Source organism: Patiria miniata, unplaced genomic scaffold (genome assembly GCF_015706575.1).
Source record: "Patiria miniata isolate m_02_andy unplaced genomic scaffold, ASM1570657v1 HiC_scaffold_9, whole genome shotgun sequence".
NCBI classification, from domain to species: Eukaryota; Metazoa; Echinodermata; class Asteroidea; order Valvatida; family Asterinidae; genus Patiria; species Patiria miniata.
This window is the reverse complement of record NW_024037076.1, coordinates 12,783,665-12,803,264: the sequence shown is the minus strand read 5'-3', so window position 1 is coordinate 12,803,264 and position 19,600 is coordinate 12,783,665. Positions and strand designations below refer to the sequence as shown.

The following is a 19,600-nucleotide window of genomic DNA, read 5'->3' as shown; positions in this document are numbered from 1 at the left end:
CCGCTAAGACAAACAAATGCAATTCATGTGAAGTTCAATTATGAAACATTCAGCACGCACCTGTCTTCTGAAACATCTACATACAGGGTGCGTCAAAAAACACGAAACCCAAATGTCGGGACTATTGTTTTAGTGAAGTTCTGCATGTATAGCACTTTCAAAATCTAGGATATGAAAGCCCAATTCATAAGCTTTCTTTTTGTACAAGAATCATTCAAATCACTTATGTACTTTTCAAGTTACGGAATTTTAAATACATGTACAACCATCGTTTCAAAGTTCTGTCCACGGATCACAGAAAAGGTGTGCATTCTTTCAGCAAAACAAAAACAATTCACACACATCCATATGTGATTTGTATTCATTCTGCTGAAAGAACACTTACATGTACCTTTTTGTGATCCGTGGACAGAACTTAAAAACGGTGGTTGTGCTTAAAAGTCTGTGAGTGATTTGAATGATTCTTGTACTAAAAGAAAGCTTATGAATTGAGCTTTCACATCCTAGATTTTGAAAGTGCTACATTCAGATCCTCACTAAAACAATGGTCCCGACATTTGGGTTTCGTTCTTTTTTACTCACCCTGTATATGAAGAGTTTATTGTCAAAACATGAAAACCATTTGAAAAAAATAATGAAAAAGTTGCACGGTTTTGAAACTTGTCAAACATTCACAAAATAAAAGTTGTTCCTAAACTGCATTTTTTGCTTCACAGTATAATATTCTTAAACTGTGTTTAACTATAAAATAACCGTAAAAACTGACTTTGGGTTAGGGCCGGGACTACCTCAGGACTACCTTGCTAAATCCAACAGGATCCAACAGTTTCTTCCTGCTCAATCCAACAGAATCCAACTGTGCCTAATTTTTAGTTGTCTCCTGGATTCAACAGAGTCCAACTTGGCGTTATTTATCAGCACCCAACAGAATCCGACTCTGAATATTGTATGTGTACATTTGTACAAGTAGTTTACTGCTCAATCCAACAGGCTTCAATGGGTGATATAGTTGGATCCTGTTGGATTCAGCAGGGTAAGTGTTCAAGTTATTAACAAAATGGTGTTACCGTGTTTGGAAACTTACTCTTCATATAGACATATACTATCCTACATGGTTTATATTTTTCTACAAGCAGAGGCAAGCAGTGTTATAATGCATGTTTCACGGCAATGTACATTATTAATCATTCCTTCACCCAAACAGGTTTTCCCATTTACCCTCCGTTATACAAAGTTCATTCTATATAATTACGCAAGCCAACAAATTTCATATTGCTTTAAAACAGTTTCTTCAAAACTACAATTTTTTTTATAAGTATGTGTACTTGTTTATTTTTCAGTTGTAGGGAAACAAAATGTATGTTGTAACGTGTCTTGGATACTGTAATTTCATTTTAGAACGGCCACATTTAAAATGATTGTTTACTTTGTATACACTGCGTTGCATGTAAATTACTTCATATATACACTGCGTTGCATAAATACATGTATTGCATGCATGTGAACGATGCGTGTGTAGGGCCTGCTTACCCCTAAGAACTGCAGCCTCTCAATCTCATGTCTGGCAGGAAAGCTCGCAGTAATCGACAGGTTAAAACTGCAGTGATTTAATTTATTTCTTGAAAAGTGAGTTAAAAATTGCTGTAATGTGGGATATGTCGTTTTTAACCTGATGTGCCCCTCGGGCGTTGAAAACGCCATATTCCACATTACAGTGCAGTCAACAATTGTTAAATGTTTCACAGTCCTTAAGTGGCTTTTACATACGTGTGTCTTTGCACTCGCTTGGCCATGTTTATTCTCACAATTCTACCTGTCTTTTAAAGCAGCTAGACCTAATCAAAAAGTCTGGTTTCCTAAAGTTGGTTTCCGCAGCTTGTTGCTGTTTTCGCAAGATGAGCGTAGTGTGGTACGGGACAGGAAATTCGCCTCTTCAAGAAATCTTGAAATATGGAATTAAGGAATTAAGAAAAAGGGTGGATCATCTCAGTCCATGTGAACCGAAAATGTCATACACATGGCCCAAATTTCCTCTGGTGATTACAGATAAAAATGTTGATAAATGCCCATCCATCAAGTCTGCCACGGAGGTGAAAATAGCTCACAGACACGTCACAGCAGCTTCCCTTGGAAGATAATTATGTAAACAGAACAGGCAAAAGAGATAACCAATATCACTGGGAGATCTGAGAGCAAAGTGTGGTGTGACACACACACAGGACGGCGTTCTGAACTTGTCCACGACTTACAAGCATTGTATGGACTGCAGCCGACTTGGTCAGTATTTGTGTAAGCTTATTGGACAATAACATTGATGCTCCACAAAGACCATGATCCATGACGTGCAATATCTGCAAACTTGTCAATAATATTAACTGATCTTCCTTGGGTTGGACTCGAACCCATGACCTCTTGCATGCCAGAGAAGTTTTCATTGCATTTTATTTTTGTAACAGAGAACCAGAAAAAAAGGCAAGCCTAATGGCCCCAGACGTGCCATGGGTTCCATGCGCTGACAAGAGAGGGCACTTTTTTCACTTATTTCGAGAGACAAGTGGACGTGACACCACTGCGTGCGCCTACTGGTTCACACGGGCATAGCGCAAAGTACGCATGACTAATTTTATTCTGAATGTGGATAAAGTTGTAGCGTCTTCGCATGATTATCAGGTGTCTTCGGCAAAGCGTTCAAACGTCTCTTCCAGTGGTCAGGAACCCCAAATCTCCCTTTCTTTCCGTTGTGGGGGTACTTGTGCATGGAACCCATAAGATGTTGTGCCTAGCACACTGAGACACAGGTTGGAACTAACACACAAATTCAACCTATGTACAACAGCATAAGCAATTTACTGCATTTACTGCCTGCACAGAAATGGATTTGGGCGATTCAGGAAGAATTCAAACAAAAAGACCAGGAAAATTGGGATTATGAAATCATATAAAGACAACACCCTATAGGCAACAAACAGGGCAAGCAGACACCAATGTCTTCAAGGATGTCTGGCAAGCCTTTCATATCCTGGCCCTGTCATGACTTGCAACTACATGCACTAGTATATCCACAGCTTTCCCTTTGTCCCAGGCTTCCTTATCCTGGACATGAGAGACTTGTTGAGCTGAACTTGAGCACCCCTACACCCATTTCTCCTTCGGCATCCTTGATACATCTTAAGACCCACCCACTGATGACATTATTGACTTCCTAGTACCCTTCTTATACAGAGTCTACACTGTGAATATCAATTGATATCATGGCTTTTAACCTCCTTGGCCAACTTTCTTTGTATCGTCCTTCTTTCTGGCCCTCCATCAGACCCAGATCTTCATGTAACTCAAGTCAACCACAGAGGTGAAATACCTCATGCATGTCATAGTACCTACCTTAATCTTAACCTGTGCTGTGCACTGGGCTGAGACCAGAGGTTCTCTTTATAATTATCAGCTCATTAAAGACAAAGGGATTTTAGTGCATCTCAAAACCCCTCAGAACCTCTCTGTATAAATCACACTCTCCTATCTGGTCTGTGCGATCAGCGCATTCTGAGCTCTACCTTCACAGGTACCCATTTACACTCCTGGGGAGAGAGAGGCAATTGTAGTATTGTTGTTGCGATTTGTTCTTCCGATTCGCAAAGATCGATAATTGCCTTTTGTGTCTTGCCCAGGAACCCAAGCACCATGTACCCCCATCAGGGTTCGAACCACGCACCACTTGTAACTATTGGACCACAGTGCTCCGTGACCACAGCGCTCCACATAACAAGCTATTCAAACGAACAACGTCAAAGGCATCATTTAGTCATCGTCCATCCACTGTTCCATGAATGAATTGACGACTTGAAATTTGACTTGTGATTGATTACAACTCTGTTAAGTCCTCCTCAAACTTCTACTTTGATCAGGCCATGCTGCTATTGCCGCAGCACTCAGTGGCGGATCCAGGGGATGTAGAGGCCCCCCCCCCCCCCCCCGGCAGTGACCAAAATTTTATCAAATTAGTCCATTTTTCACTTGAGAGAGTCCTTCTTTTGAAAGACCCCCCCCCCCAGCAGTAACCTCTCTAGGTCTGCCCTTGGCACTGTGACCACTGGCCAGGGCTTCTTCCTCTTGCCCAAGGTTTCTACATGGAATTGATTCTAGCATCTGATCATGCGATCCCATCTCACACCTTAACCATCCCTCTGGAGAGAGATTGTAACTGTCTTCCTTGCTCCTACTTTGATTAGGATCAACACACGGGTACTGCTGTGACCATGGCTGCCGCCTCCTGTCATGGGTTTTCTAATCAAGAGTGAATTACCTCTACCACGAGTCCAACAATCCCATCTTGCACTCATTCCAAATTTTCCAGATACAGAGCTAGTGTAGTACTTAATAAGTCTTCTGAACTTCCATTGATAAGGATTCATGCTTGTAGTATGGACAACCGGCTTCTTTCTCTTGTTTTAGCTTTCTAAGACTAAGAGAAAATTGCTTTTACCACCAATCCCACCATCCCTGTGGCCAATGTTGTAGTCGAGTCCATCACAAGTTTAGTCAAAAGTAAATCAAAAGTCCAGTCACAAGCAACAGTGGGTGAATAATAACAACGGATTGCTTTTGTCAAAGTTCACTTGATTTACCACTCGTGACTGGAATGGGGACTAGGTGACTTGTGATGGACTCATGAGGGAAAGAATGTTGCATCCTGACCCCATTTTTTTCATCACAACCACTGTACACAACCACTGAAGTGGCGTCTGGATACTACATCCTTTCCCACGAGGACTTGCAACTGGATGTATGATGGACTTCAAGTACAATGCTACCTGTGGCACCATTCCTTGTGATGTGACTTGTCATCTCACTGACTTTTGATTTGCTTGACTACATCTTTAGTTAGTCTTCCTAAAAGTCTTGCTAGACGTAACTCCTACCTTGATCGGGATCCATGCTGTAGTACTGGGCCCAGGGCTTCTTCCTCCGGTCCAAGGCTTCCTGCCTCCTCTCCTTCCAGTCCAGGTCCTCATTCATGATGGCCATCTCGCACATCCCAGTGTCATCGCTGGTGATGAAGGAGTGCCGGATGTGGGCGATGATAAACGCTGGGTCGTCCAAAAGAGCCATCTTGTTGTTTCTATTTATGCTCCAGTACGTTATGATTGACAATATTATAACTGAACTCTATCACAAGCCACACATCTTAGAAAGGTTTTTTTTTCTTTCTTGCAGTTCGGACACTACAGATCCCTGACGGGATGATGCAAAAACTCTAAAGCTGTTCTAGACAAGTATTGTTCCAATATAGTAGAAATAACACAGATTTTGTTACAAGGTGTTTTTTCCTTATCAGTCTGGTCCAATCGATCCTCGGTGGACTTAAACGCTTCCTCTGCGAAATGTAGACCGTAGAAATCATAAGGTTTTAATAGACTTCATCAACGTTCTTGATTGGACTCAACAGGCCAGCCAGATGGGGGAAGGAGCTGACAGCATCATGTTACTTCCTTTTACAGAAGTGGAGGTCTTCTGATTTCTGAAAAGAAAAGAAAGACCAAGATTCAGTTTGCAAATAGACTGCGGATGAGTACAATTTCCCATGGTCTGTGCAGACTGTGTGGAAATGTTGACATGCATCAGCGTTAATTAAATTGTTGTAAAGTACAACCAAATGTCTGTGTAAAACATCAATAAACAAAATTGATAAAGCGATCAAGTTTTGTTGACACGATAAATACATGAAAAATTATGTAGGCCATCAAAAATCAAGTACGTGCAGCACTGCTTGGTAATTTGAAAACTGCACATGTGTTATTATACAAATAACGAATATTTGTGAGTGCGATGGTAAGAATAATTTCATGAGGTGACAGATTGAATGTTCTATTCCACGAGGCGAAGCCGAGTGGAATAGAACATTCAATCTGTCACCGAATGAAATTATTCTTTCCATCGCACGAACGTAAAACATTCGTTATTTGTTTTATACAACACCTGAATAAATTCTCGTCATTTGATTGGTAAATTATAAACTACAATTTATTTTGATTTTAAAGATGTTGAACTACCCCTTCACGAAAATGTTTGAACCCAACGCTGTAGCGCTGGCTCTTTGGAACAATACGCGCTACGCTGAACGCGCACACCAGCATGCATTTTGCACGCAAATACCGCGTCATGGAACAAGCGCAAAGTGAAACGGTATAACGCACGGGTATAACGCATGGTCGCACCGTGCTTTATACCGAATAATAATATGTCACGTGATCTACAATTCACCAATCAGATGACGGGGATTTATTCAGGTGTTGTATAAAATAAAATAGCATTACGCCTAGTAGTACTAGTACTCCACTAGTATATTATTATTATTATTTATTCGGCCAACAAATGAACAAAAGTACAATGACAAAGCAGAGATATATCAAAAAGTAAACAAAATTGGAAATTGAAAAAGTATGACCAGACAAGACTGAAGGATGTGAGAAGAAATGGGTCGAGGGGGGGGGGGGGAGGGAAGGGAGGATGGACAGTTTGGCAGGGGAGAAGAGATAGAGGGACAGAAAACAAGGACAATATAACATTCCAAACCGGCCAGGGTAAACAAAAGTGTACTTAAACACTGTGGCCTGCCTACCAATGACTATATTGACTTCCATTCACATTTCTGGGTTTTTTTTAAGTAAATATTATAATTTTCTTATTCTTTGTGTATGTGTACTAATGATGAAAACTTTGAAAATGTGTTATGAATTAACCACAATCAAATTTCAGGAACATTATCAGTACATCATGAAATCTTCTGAACATTCATGTAAAAATAAAAATAATCAATAAATTTCTCTTTGACTGTGATTTGATTATCAATCATTAAACTTTGGCAAAATTGGCATGCTATAGTAGGCTACTACTAGAAGGAAAACAGACACACCATGTACACAATTGAGACAGCACATACTAAATAAAGGGAAAGATTTCCATATGTGGCCATCACTTGTAACCCTGTGCACAAACCGTATGAGACTGGTCTGAAAATTCTAAGTGTTTTCTCAGTTTATACTTCAATATTGTCCTTGCTAAATTTGACTTTTGTTAGGACATTATCAATTTCTGATGGATGGTAGGTCACTGAAGGGAAAAATTAGTGATGGCCAGACATGGGAATCTTTCCAAATAAAGGATATAGTAAACCGTTCCGTGGGTGCACTCGCTTTGAAATCGCCCCCTTTTTTCACTACATCATGTACAATATAGTATACGTACAATGCATGTAAACAGGTGACAAACAAGTGCACTGACAATGAGTGACAATGATTAAAAACAGGTGTATTCAGTCGTGATCAACGGGGCTATCAACAAATCCAGACAACAATCAACTGCATTTACATCATCAACTTAACATGATGGAACATATTATTGTAAATAAATCTCAAACGGTCTTATTTGATCACTGAAAATGCCGTTTATGTCTAAAAAATATACGCGTAGAGAAAATCTCAGATCATTTTGACCTACCGTGAGCTGCCATCTTGCTTCCCAGCATGCATCACCTAATTAATATTACATAGGCGTGTTCCATTTCCTTTAAGGGGTAGATTATTTTCAGTAAATAAGCGTTGCATTTCATGTTGCTGTGTCGTTGGAATTTGCTAACACAAAAAATGATACTTAAAAGTAGAGTTTTGGTTTTTTTCAGACGTTATTTTGTAAGACGACTGAAAACAGAGAACCCGTTTAATACGCGATGGTAGCACATTATTTTCTTCTTTTTTTCGACACCCCGTTTGGACATGTTTTTTTCTTCTTCTACTTCTAGTAATATTTTAGTAAGTTTTACACATATCCATTATTTTGTGTAACCTGCCTAATTCCCGAGAGAAGAAGTCAAGAACAAAATCCCGGCGTCGGGTAATGCATCCATTCTCAGTGTTATTTCGTTTTATAAACTTTTTTACCAGACTAAGAATTTAGTAGCCTGTTGATCTGATGTTTATATTTCCTCATAGTCATACTGTATTTTTTTTGCACCTACGACATGTAAAAAAAAAAAACTGTATGAACCTAAAAGAAGTTTATTACATTCCACATGCGGGCCATATGATATCTTTATGGACCTGACGCATGGGTTTTACTTTCCCGTGTTTGTTCAATTGACTAAGTCCCCAGTTTCCCGAGTCTCTATTATACCGCACATGTATACATGTACATGTGTACATCAGTCATATTATTACGTGCAATGCCCTAATACCTGTATTCCTGTCTGACCAGAAAAGACGGATCAGGCTCGATGTTGCAGCCGACAGTTCAAAGAGAAACCTCTTCCGGACGGGATATTCCGAAAAGCAAGGGACCACAATTTACACGGGTCCACATTAGAGCCGACACGCTGAACTAAAACGCCGTCTGCTTTAAATTAGCCACACGTGTTATGCAGGTCTATACTTTTTTTTGTCCAAAACGCTCGTGCCTATTTTTTTATCTTCCCTTTTTTCCTGGATAATTGCGTGTTCTTTGAAACTGCAGACACGACACAGGGTTAACTTAATAACCGAAAAGGATATGCAATATTGTTGTTTTGAACGGGTTGACACAAAAAACAGTAAGTTAGTAACATTAGTCACGCACTGGCTTACTTTCATTTTGATTACATTCTCGCCATGCATACAACCGCCTTCAAAGAGGCGGAACCAAAAAGTTCAACTTTAAAATGTATACATTCTCAGAATGTTCAACATACATAGGCTAATATTAGACATAATATTTTTGACTTTACTCCATCTTCCATGCAAACATAAACCACAGCTGGAGACGAGCTGAAAATTGTCCCCCTCCCAACAAAAAGAAGAAAGAAATAGCAACGTTGCGTTGATCAATTAACAATGTCCGCGAAATTTTAACTCAGTTCAAATTCGACGGCCTAATTAACAGATATGTAAATTAACCAATTTCAAATATACCGCCCACAAAATATGAATAACGGAAGAAAATAACTGTTTACAACTGAACCAATCGTTACGCGTAATGTGTCACATTGAGTATGAGCCGCATAACAATAGGCGTGATCAGCCTTGACAGACAAATGCATTTTCAATCACGTCTATTAATTATCCATTACTAATTTTATCTTCAAGACAAAAATCAGAGCCTACGACATTACATTATACATGAATAGACAGCTCAACTTTCGATTAGGGGTGTCGTTCTAATCAGCGCGTGACAGTAACGGCAATTGGTTATATTATGGAGAGTTCTTTCAATGCCCTGATGTTTTCCGACTGACTAGTCACCGTGTTTACCCATATAAAACTCGATTCTAAAATGTACGGGTTTGTCTTGGCTGTTTCAAAGCGAAACGGCTTCTGCTATTTGACCCCTCCGCACAGAAAGCAAACATGGACTTTACCTGCTAGCGAATAGAAGTCCCGTTGGTCGTCCGTGGCAACCGTCATTTACGTATTAGGGCGGGGCATGGCGGCTTGGGTTTTGACACGTCTGCAGATTTGAGTGGCATTTGTGGCCGTCAAGCCGTGTTCATCCCACCTCCACACATCACAGCAGAATAAAAACATTTCATCGGCTCCTTTCTTTACTACGTTTACGTCCGTACATTGTGAATCCCCCCGTTCATCCACGTGCTTGAGCTGTCAACCCGAAGGATCCACAAAATCTCGGCGGTGAAACCGATTGAGCAAGACGGGTCCGACGTGAGCCGTGTATGGTGCTGCGACGATCGGTGCACGTAGCCGTGTGTTTTCCCTCCCGTTCTTCTGTCAGGACATGGACGATCAACAAAGGTCCCTAATGCAACACCAGGGAGCCCTAGTGCCTAGCATGCACTCGGTATCGGCCGGCCATGTGGTGCATTCGCCCCACCATCAACAATCCATGGCGAGCCTGTCGAATCTTCACCACGGTATGCAGCCGCCACCCGTCACCAGCCACGGCACGGTGGACCAGCAACAACAGGGACAACATGCCGGGGAACACACGCACTCGCAGGAGGCGAGAAAGCAGGAAATTGGGGATATTCTACAGCAAATCATGACCATCACGGATCAGAGTTTAGACGAGGCCCAAGCAAGGTGAGTTTGCCGTTGCCGTTAACGGGAAGTATATAACACGGGTGTCCAATTTGTAGTTCCCCCGTTTACGCAGTGCAAGTAATGTGTGTAGTGCATGTCGTACAGTTGACGACCAATTTCAAGGCAAATCGTGTAACCTTCTGCCAAAATGTTCAAAATAGCAGATTGTTGTCTGGTCCCCCAATGTTTTGCGTTGGTTTCTGTTTATCTTCCATACTGCGATCGCGGTACCACGAGCCGTTTGAGCGTCCAAAACACGCACCCACGGCCCAATCGGTCGCGCCGCTCCGGTGTCACCTCCCAGTGTTTTCTCGCTCCGGTATACCCCCTCCTCCTGTCTTCCAGCCGGATTTCCCGTTGCACCGGTGATTTATCCCCGGACTAACTCGGCGTGTCACCCCTCTCATTCACCCCCACAGAAAACACGCACTCAACTGTCATCGGATGAAGCCTGCTCTATTCAGCGTGCTCTGTGAGATCAAGGAGAAGACAGGTAAGGTGTTAGGGGCCAACCTCAATCCCCCGACCCCGTCTTGAAATAACCCCGGTACGGTGCGCGACCGAGCGGCCGTGCGCCAAGCCAACGCTACCCGGTCCCGTCCCACAACATCCAAATTCTTTTACTTTTCAACCCAACAAATTCACAAATCAGTGCCACCGTCGTGTTTACTAATTGTCATGGCGGGAAAGGCAGTTCTCATTGCTCGAGTTATGTGACATAAATGACAAAAGAGACCCATCAATCTATCACGGTTTTTTTGCGAAACGGTCGTCTCTGTCTAGTGTGGGCCATTATCCTTTTTTTTTTTTGGTCGACGGCCTTCGCGTGGTGTGTGACACCCCGCGATTGCGCGGTTCCAAATACCGCGAAAGTTGGTGTGGGTCCAGTGTTGTTTTCTTGTGGTTTTTTAGATTGATGTGTTTTCTAAATTTAAAATCCTGCTTTCTATTTTATTTACTTGATGTTCCACAATGATTTACTGCAACTTTGTGCAAGGGAAACTTCACAGCAAATGTTGATTGTCATATTTCAAACTGGTTCGATTATCCAAACATGCCCGAAAAAAAGTGGTATAACTTTTTAAAAAAATGCTCTTGTTTTTTATTCTGCCATCACATTTTAAGACTTCAATTGTTGGAATTACTTTTCTTCATCAATGTCTCATTTCTTTTCATAAGCTTTGAAGTTTTTGTTACATGTAGGCGAAAATGGGTTTACATGTTATCAAATACTGTGTTGATGGTGTTTCATTGTGTGTAGTGGTTTGTGTCATTAGTTGAAAAGACTTCAAAGCCGTTTTGTGGTTTGCCTTTTTTTAAGTGAGCACAATGGCCTAATTTAAGACAGTTTTGCACCTCATCATTAATCCCTAAGATTAACAAAACACATTGTGCTCCCACCTATCACAGCTTTACAATATTTTCAGGATGGTTTAGCTGAATTTACCTGGACAAAAAACTTCAATACTTGTGGAAACTCATATAGTGGAAATTCCTATCAGAAAAATGTTCACATAATTTGTGTTCATTTATTTTAGACAGTCATGCAGTATTTCTTCTTATTACATTAGGATTGTCATTCTAAATGCTATTATACAGCCTTTTGTGTTGTCTTTTGCATTGAGTTGGTTCTTTCATACATTGTATTACATTTTCCAAGTTATTTATTACAATGTTGCATCATTGTATTACATGTTGCTACATTGTTGCTACATTGTAACCAATTCAATATGCTACTGTATTTAGCATTTGTGGAGCACTGGATTTCGTGGGCAGTATTTATTTCACTGAATATTACATCTGTGTTATTAAAACTATTGAGTGACTATTTTTGGGTACCATTACTTATCACAGTTTTCCTGCTATCTGGTGCGTTTGCAAACATCGGATCAAACGGGTAAACACACGGCTTCCATATTACATATTGATTCTTCTGTTTATCATTAATGTTTTTTCAATATCGGGGCCTCAGTTGCTGACAGAGAAAGAAAAAATATGTGTAAACTGCCAGGCGCTCTCAATCCACATGTTTGTTTGTTTTTTTAAAGTAAGCCTGCATGTAGGATTTCCAAGGGATAGTATTGTTTCAAATTATGGCTCATAATGTGGTGAAATTGCAAGCTCAGAAAATGTAGAAAGAAGTGGCAAGTGTTGTCGGAATTTAGGTACATTTCTTTCCAGGAAAAGATGAACAGCAAAAATTAAATGTAGGATTTTCAAATTGTCGGGCTATCTTATACTGTGGCATGTATTTTAGTATTTTGAAGGGGGAAAAATGAAATTCAAGAATGTAGTGTCAAATGCTGCCCTTATCAGTGTGTGCGCACACACTGATAAGGGCAGCATTTGACACTACATTCTTGAATTTCATTTTTCCCCCTTCAAAATACTAAAATACATGCCACAGTATAAGATAGCCCGACAATTTGAAAATCCTACATTTAATTTTTGCTGTTCATCTTTTCCTGGAAAGAAATGATATAGACATGTCAGCAAGTACTTTTCATTCATCTATGACAATTTTTACAAATCACGCAGGGAGATTTATATTTGTCCTCTATAGAAAATATATTGCCAGGGACTTGAATAGCCGGCAAACGATGAAAGATATGAACCCCTACATGTAATGTTATCGACAGGCACTCAAACTGTAAACGTGCCCCGCTTCACACTTCCATACTGGAGTGGCAGTACTCGTTAACAGTTATTCCGCTGCGCATTTCTTTTCCTTTTTATTATTATCGAGTACACACAATCATATACACAGATGGGACAGTTTCTCACACAGGAGAAATTGTATCAGTAGCACTGTGCGTGTGTGTGTGCCGGGGAAGAACTCGAGTGCAATATTATGGCATGAGAGATTTGGCTTTTGTATTCACAAGCGATGGAGACCCCACATGGCACACACACAAGATCAAATTGTGGCACGGAGCGGGGAATATCACAGCTCTGTTGGAGCATTAAGCCAGTAGTCCCGGGCAATCCACAGATGCGGGCAGGCGCAGCGACCATAATGGCCTTATAACACCGGCGGAGCACAGCCTGCCTTTACCGCCTCCATGGCGGGTCAAATGAGGACACTGTTTGCACAGCAAACCGATATAATTTTTAAGGCGGCTTCTATTTATGCAGACCTCATCTGACATAATACATACATACAAACGCATACACTGATTGTGGGGCGGCGGGTTGTTGTGTTTTTATATTTTGGGGGTTGGCATCTGTTGTTGCCAGGTTTTGCTCGATGTTGCAGATTAGTTCTATAGTATCAGTCGGGCGCTATATACTCCCGGCCACTGATAACCAGTTCGGTTGCTGAATGCCTTTATCTTGCCCTCTCAATGGCTGGGACTCATTGGGGTGAATTTTGATCCCGCTTTTTTTTTTTTCTCCCCCGTTCCTCAAAGTTGTTCAGGAGAGGGTCCTGAGTGCATACCAAACAAGGCTAGGTTTTGGGCAAAGAATTTGCCCGATTTGTTATCTTGTACAGTGGTTAATACAGAGCAAGGGTGGTTTTTGTTGAAGGTATCTTTAGGCGGGTACTTGCACAGTAGCTGCCCCCCCCAAAAAATTCAAATCAAGTGAGCCACGGCTTTGCTTCGGTGATATTGTTATAAAGTTCACAATGTGAATTGAAATGTGTGTGAAAATGTCATTAGTTCCGCAACACGTATCAAAGATTCCACACGGTATCGAAACACCCAATTGTCTATTTTCACAGAATGGTTTTCAGTTGAAAGCAATACACGCACTCTGGTAACCTTTTGATGCTTAGTAGCGTGAGACTTGTTATGGACTGATTTTATGAAACTTTCAAACACATTATTTTCACAGTGTAGTTTCCAGTCAGAAAAAAAAACATACACAGGAATAGAAAGAAACATATACTATCGTATAAATACTAGATGCAGTTTGTTGAAAATCAATTTAGAAAGCATTTCAATTGTCCATTTCTGTTGCAATTCGTTCTATAATTCTGCATTGTGTCAGTTTTGGTGTTTTGGTTGGGTTTTGGGGACATAAACTTCCTTTGTTTTGTTTAAGTTTGGGTTGAAATCACTATTTTTGGGCTATACATCAGTAATTAAATTTGTTTGCCAATAGGCTCCTAATTGTTTTTCTGTTACTTGTCACAGTTACAGATAAACACACTAACATCGAGTTTCAGACTTGGCCATTTTTTTTTTTTTTATTTATTTGCTATTTTCGATAATTTAATGTTCAATTATTCTAATTTGGTCAAGTCTTGATCGAATATTCCAATATTTAAAATGCGTTGATGAAATTTAACTTGCGTCAGCAGCCAGCCTTAACTGGCCGTGGAGGCATCTGTGCTCATCAAAAATTGACAAAGAGCTTGTTAAAAATAATACGAAGAACAGGTAGCAGAATGGCTGATATTTGAGCTAAAAATAGTTTGTTTTCAACAAAAGTGTGGCATTTGGCAAACAAAGAAATAAACCCACTCAACTTACATGATTGAGAGAACATCACGGACAGTTTTCATCATGTCCTCGAGACCGCTTACATTTTGTGTGAATAAAAAAAAAACACTGCTATTTGGATATTTTTGGTTGATGATTGAGTATTCGGTAGGCCTATATTCCGCATATCCAGCGCAGTACCAGTTGAAGCTGGAACATTCAAAGCTGTGGAGAAAATGTCTTCAAGGACAATTGGCATAATCCTGGAAGTGTTCTGACAAAATCTGAGCATAATCCGTTGCTGAGGCTGTGTGATTCAAGCCAGATGAAGCCAAGCGATTTCCTGCTGTTCCGAATAAACAGTTTATTTGGGCGACAGAATGTCCTTACAACAGTTACAGCGCTTTCCTTCTACTGGTCTTCAGAAAGGGATGTTTTTTTCATGCACATGTGGCCATTTTTAAAGATTTTAAGAAATTTCTTGATAAAAGAAAGTTAGGTTTGATTTCTTTGAAAAGAAAGTGTGTGCTTTGTTATTGAAGAGAAAAGATAGGTCTATACTTTACACTTTGTAATTATCAGATTTAATTGAATTTTTTTGTAAAATTAAAAAAACAGCATTTTCAAATATAGTTTAAAAAGTGGATAACTTGATGCTGGTCCTGCCTACAGTTGTAAACCTACAATAGGGTTTATTCTTAAACGATTGAGGGTGGCGTGACGATGCCATTTTCGGGGTTTAAACAGACGTGTATTCAATGTTTAAAATAAGTTTACATATTTCTACAATTGAAAAATTAAATTTTTTACAAAATTTTATTTTTAGATATATAAGTAAAAACACTGAATGTCTTCAATTGATGGGATTTTCCTAGTGTTTGTATGCAGAAAATGAACAGTTTAATACCATTTTGTAATACCTTTTACTAGAATCCCAGAATTTATCCTGCTGTGTCCTGGCTGCCTAAAAATCAGTTTAATAGTTAAACACAATTTAGGAATACAATTATGCAAAAAATGAAGTTTAGAAACAGCTGTTACATGTTTATTGTTTTTATTTTTGAAGTTTTATAAAAAGTACAAATTTTTTACTTTTTTCAAATGATTATTATAGGCTTTATTGCAATTTGGAAATAACCTCTTCAAACGAAATATGACGTATTATCGATCAATGGAGCATCATATTTGTCAGCCTATGAGTGTTTAGGCAAAAAAAAGATTTGCTTCCGATTACGTGGCATTCGAAAATAGGGTAGGTAGGGAATTTTTTTTTTTTGTGGCTATTTTTTTGTGTGTACGGTCATATGGAGGTGTCTGCGTGTAGCCAAGGGTAAAAGGTAGAAATTTCTGGTTTGGGTGTTTTTTTCCCCTCATTTTTCCAAGGGTAGGGGCTGTCAGAATAGGGTAGGTAGGGAAACCGGAAGCAGAACTATTTTTTTTTGTGGCCTTATTAATGTAGGTGAAATGTTTTACACGAGATCGGTGTTGTGATCTATTGCTACCTTTAATTCATTTTATTCTTGCCATGAATGCTGTCAATGTCTCAAGTTGCTCTTGCATCTCTGGCCTGCTGGAAATGTGTGACCCTTTTTATTTTGATAGTAGTAAAATCTATCAGTCCAAATGTTCCCTAAGAGTTCACTGTGAAGGTACATGTGATGCAAACCATGTGCCGGGGAGTCCGCCGGCGATTTATGGAGCATGTAGTCTCAATCAGTCGCAGGGCAGGAGCTGCTCTGTTCCTAATTATGTTGGCCAGTCTCAAGCTATGGGGAACTAACTGGGGCCAAACATTGTAAGTCCTGCTGGGGTTTTTGCTTTTTAAATTTTTTATTTCCAGTTGGCGATATCGGTCTGTTGCTGTTTATTGGGGGTAATCCGCCCGAAAGTGCTGCGGATCCTGGGTGGGAGGAGTTTAGGGAATTCTGGAGTTAAAGTTTCAATAGTTTTTTTTCCCTGGTAAAATCTACAAAGGTTTGGGGTTAAGCATAATAATTACATTAATTACGGAGGAGTTTAGGTTTCACTTGTATTAAATGCATGCAAATGTCATTCCCTGATTCTTTGTCAAGTTGTAATAAGGCCCCAAAAAAGTCCTGCTTCCGATTACATGGCATTTGAAAATAGGGTAGGTAGGGTATTTTCTTCTTTTTTTGGGGGGGGGGGGCAATTTTGTTTGTGCATGATCATATGGAGGTGTCTGCATTACTAGTAAAAGATAAAAGGTACATGGTGTAAATGTATTTGATGATTTTCAGGGTTTTTCCCTCATTTTTTCCAAAAAGAAATTAGGGTAGGGGCTGTCAAAATAGGGTAGGTTGGGTAACCGGAAGCAGAACTTTTACTTTTTTGGCCTAAGTTCAATATGAAACATTTGAAAACAGGTTAGAGTTTACTCCTGAACAAGTTCATATCAGATTTTTACCCTAAAAAAAGAGTGCACAAAGCACAATCTTGCTGTAGTTTCATTACAGGTGCTTTTTGTCAGAGAAAACTGTCATATTATTCACTAAGAATTACATATAACGCATTTATAGATTTATGCCAAGATTTAGTTTGTTACCAAAATTTGGAACAAAGTGTTAGGCTACCTGCATTTATGCGTAGTCCTATAATAAAAATCTTCAGAAACAATAAAAATGAAACAGAACATAAAGTTTGAGTAAAACTTGACTTAAACCAACTGGTTCTTCTCAGAACCACACAACTCACTAATTAGAGATATCTGTCATTCACATGGTGCTACCGCAAGCCTCCCATTCGTTGATACAGTTTAAGATTATGAAAGCTGCAAATAATTACTGCTCAGATCTACCTTTTTAATATTTCAATACCATTTACTATATATTGAGACAAGAAGTAAAGTTTCTTTTTAAAAACATGTAATTGTCAAGTTGGATTCAGTATAGCATTAGCTATAAATTCAATTGCTGTAACAATCCACTGTCACTGGAATTTGACATGTATTATAACAAAACAGTGTTTATATCCTCCTGAATGACAGTGTGTTACTCGCTCGATTGCTTTCACTTCTCTGTAAAGATAGATTGCTTTTGAAACCATTGTGTGGTTTCATTAGGAGGCCATCAAAATGAAATAGAGTGTGGTTTTGGCCGTGGCTAATGCAAAAGAAAGCTATTCAGTCATTACTTTCTGTCAACCCAATCACGGTTATTTTATTCATATTTGTTAAAGGTATTTTTCAAACATCAAAAAACAAAACTACCAAATTGATACCGGACTGTTAGTGAAGAATAGTCTCAATCATCCTGTTAAATCATATTTCACCTGGTGTGCTGTCATTTTCAAGAAAAAAAAAGAATGTTTGTGTCAATTTCCAACGATGGTCGGCCTTCTAATACTCCCCCAATTCACCAAATTTAGTTACTCCACATGTTGTTTGCAATCAGTTACACATCCGCGAATGGGTGCAAGCCAGCTAGTCTGGTTCCCTGACCTGACAATTCCCTGACGTCTATAAATTGCTCAGTTTTCGTCTGAAGCAAATGTTGTATATTACCTTTAACATGAGCCAAGGTTTGAAGGATATTCACTGTAAAATTACAGGAAAAACTTCAAAGCAACCAGGACAATATTGTCACCCCTTATATTTTCTGTTAGAACTAGACCGTAGGCCCAGTTCAGTCTACAGTGTTAAATGTTTCTCACACAACTGTTGCAGTGGAGTTAGGCACAAAGTAAACATGTATATATGCTTCTGCATGATGTTGTCGGTGCCTATAGTTGAGTTTATACTTGTCATGGTGATTTACCATAACTGTGAAGTTTTTTTTATTTACGGTTTTGATCACAATAAATGTACATGTAAGTGCCCATTAAGAAACAGTTCTGCTATGTACGAAGTACACAAAAAAAATGATTTATGAAGCCAGACTATTTAGCTTTAATAGCACCTGGCAGTCGCCTTGTATTAACACAAAAGATAACGTTCCTATGACAAATAATCAAGTATACAACATCAGCATGGCCGGGGACTCTTTCAGTTTGTAGGAATTTTTGTGAGATTTCGACCTTTAAACCTTGACCTCTGTATCTGCGCCAGTGCAGCAGTCTACCACCATAGGCCTTTTCACACTGTCCAAAATCTCCGGGTTGGAACCGGTTCCAACCCCGAGATTTTTTTCAACCCTTTTCCCACTTCTAAAATTTCAACCCGGTTCCGACCCGGGTAGAGTGCTCTAGCCGGATCGAAATCAACCCTGGGAGGGACCAGGGTTGAAAATCTCAACCCGGATCGAAATTGCATTTTTCGGCGTGAACCGTGTCGAAAATGATAGTGTGAACCGCCCCGGCTTGAGTCACTCACGGCCGATCCGTGTTGAGTTGAGGCCAACATTTGACCGAAAATCTGACACGCCGTGCATAATATTTCCCTCCACCACTATCGCCGTCATAAACACCGATCCCGAAACAATCGCTCCCTAATTACCATCCAATAATGTATCGGTGTATGGAGCATCCTTTACCGAGTCTGGGCTTGTATTAGGTCCCCAAAATGTACCCCAAAAAAGTACATTTCTAATGTTAAATAGAACGAATCGTCTAACGAAATGACCGGAGCCATTTTGGAAATATTGCACACAGCTGCGCTGGTGTCGTACAAAAATCGGACTCCCAAATTGGATTCGTTTACTCTCTTATTATTGGTCAAACCCTTTCACGTGACAGGTCCTTCTCCTAATAGGCATGCGCAATACTACCAATGAGTCCGTATTTCACAGAGTAGTAAATTCACGCTGCACACCGGCCTGTCCGTAAGCCTCGTGCGCGCAGCAGCCGCGTGCGTCGCAATGCATTATGGGATTGAGAAAATCATCGCAGCGCCCTGTGCCGAATGCGATCCGTGTCGAGAATTTGTAGTGTGAATTCACAGGGGCCGTAGCCGGATTGAACGTTACACGGTTCACGTAGCGGCCGTTCCCGTAAAGGACAGTGTGAACGTCGCGTCTCTCCGATCCGTGTCGAAAAATACTCGGGCTGAACCGGGTTGGATCCGGGTAGGTTTCAACACGGTTCGAAACGGAGATAGTGTGAAAAGGCCTCATCATGTTCAAACTCTCAACCGGGCTTAATACATCAAATTACAATGTG

The 19,600-nt window shown here is 40.1% G+C and overlaps 2 protein-coding genes across 3 annotated transcripts in view; one reads left to right on the top strand and one right to left on the bottom strand.

Annotated features, from left to right (window-relative positions):
• The window catches only part of LOC119720154 (target of rapamycin complex 2 subunit MAPKAP1-like), a 60,446-nt gene extending 50,937 nt beyond the window's left edge, over nucleotides 1-9,509 (bottom strand). The window contains exons 1-2 of one of the 2 annotated variants that reach the window (XM_038189713.1): nucleotides 9,383-9,509; nucleotides 4,917-5,515 (exon numbers count right to left, since the gene is read on the bottom strand). In XM_038189713.1, coding sequence (XP_038045641.1) covers nucleotides 4,917-5,106 — 190 coding nt within the window. In that variant the 5' untranslated portion in view covers nucleotides 5,107-5,515; nucleotides 9,383-9,509. Of the gene's footprint in view, nucleotides 1-4,916; nucleotides 5,516-7,494; nucleotides 7,529-9,382 lie in introns of those variants that run through there. The other variant, XM_038189711.1, reaches the window with a different exon arrangement.
• Nucleotides 9,510-9,724: 215 nt separating this feature from the next.
• Nucleotides 9,725-10,613, top strand: LOC119720155 (pre-B-cell leukemia transcription factor 2-like). The gene is made up of 2 exons (XM_038189714.1): nucleotides 9,725-10,061; nucleotides 10,481-10,613. The coding sequence occupies exons 1-2, from the start codon at nucleotides 9,757-9,759 to the stop codon at nucleotides 10,596-10,598; spliced, it is 423 nt and encodes a 140-aa protein (XP_038045642.1). The 5' UTR covers nucleotides 9,725-9,756; the 3' UTR covers nucleotides 10,599-10,613.
• The last annotated feature ends 8,987 nt before the right edge of the window (nucleotides 10,614-19,600 follow it).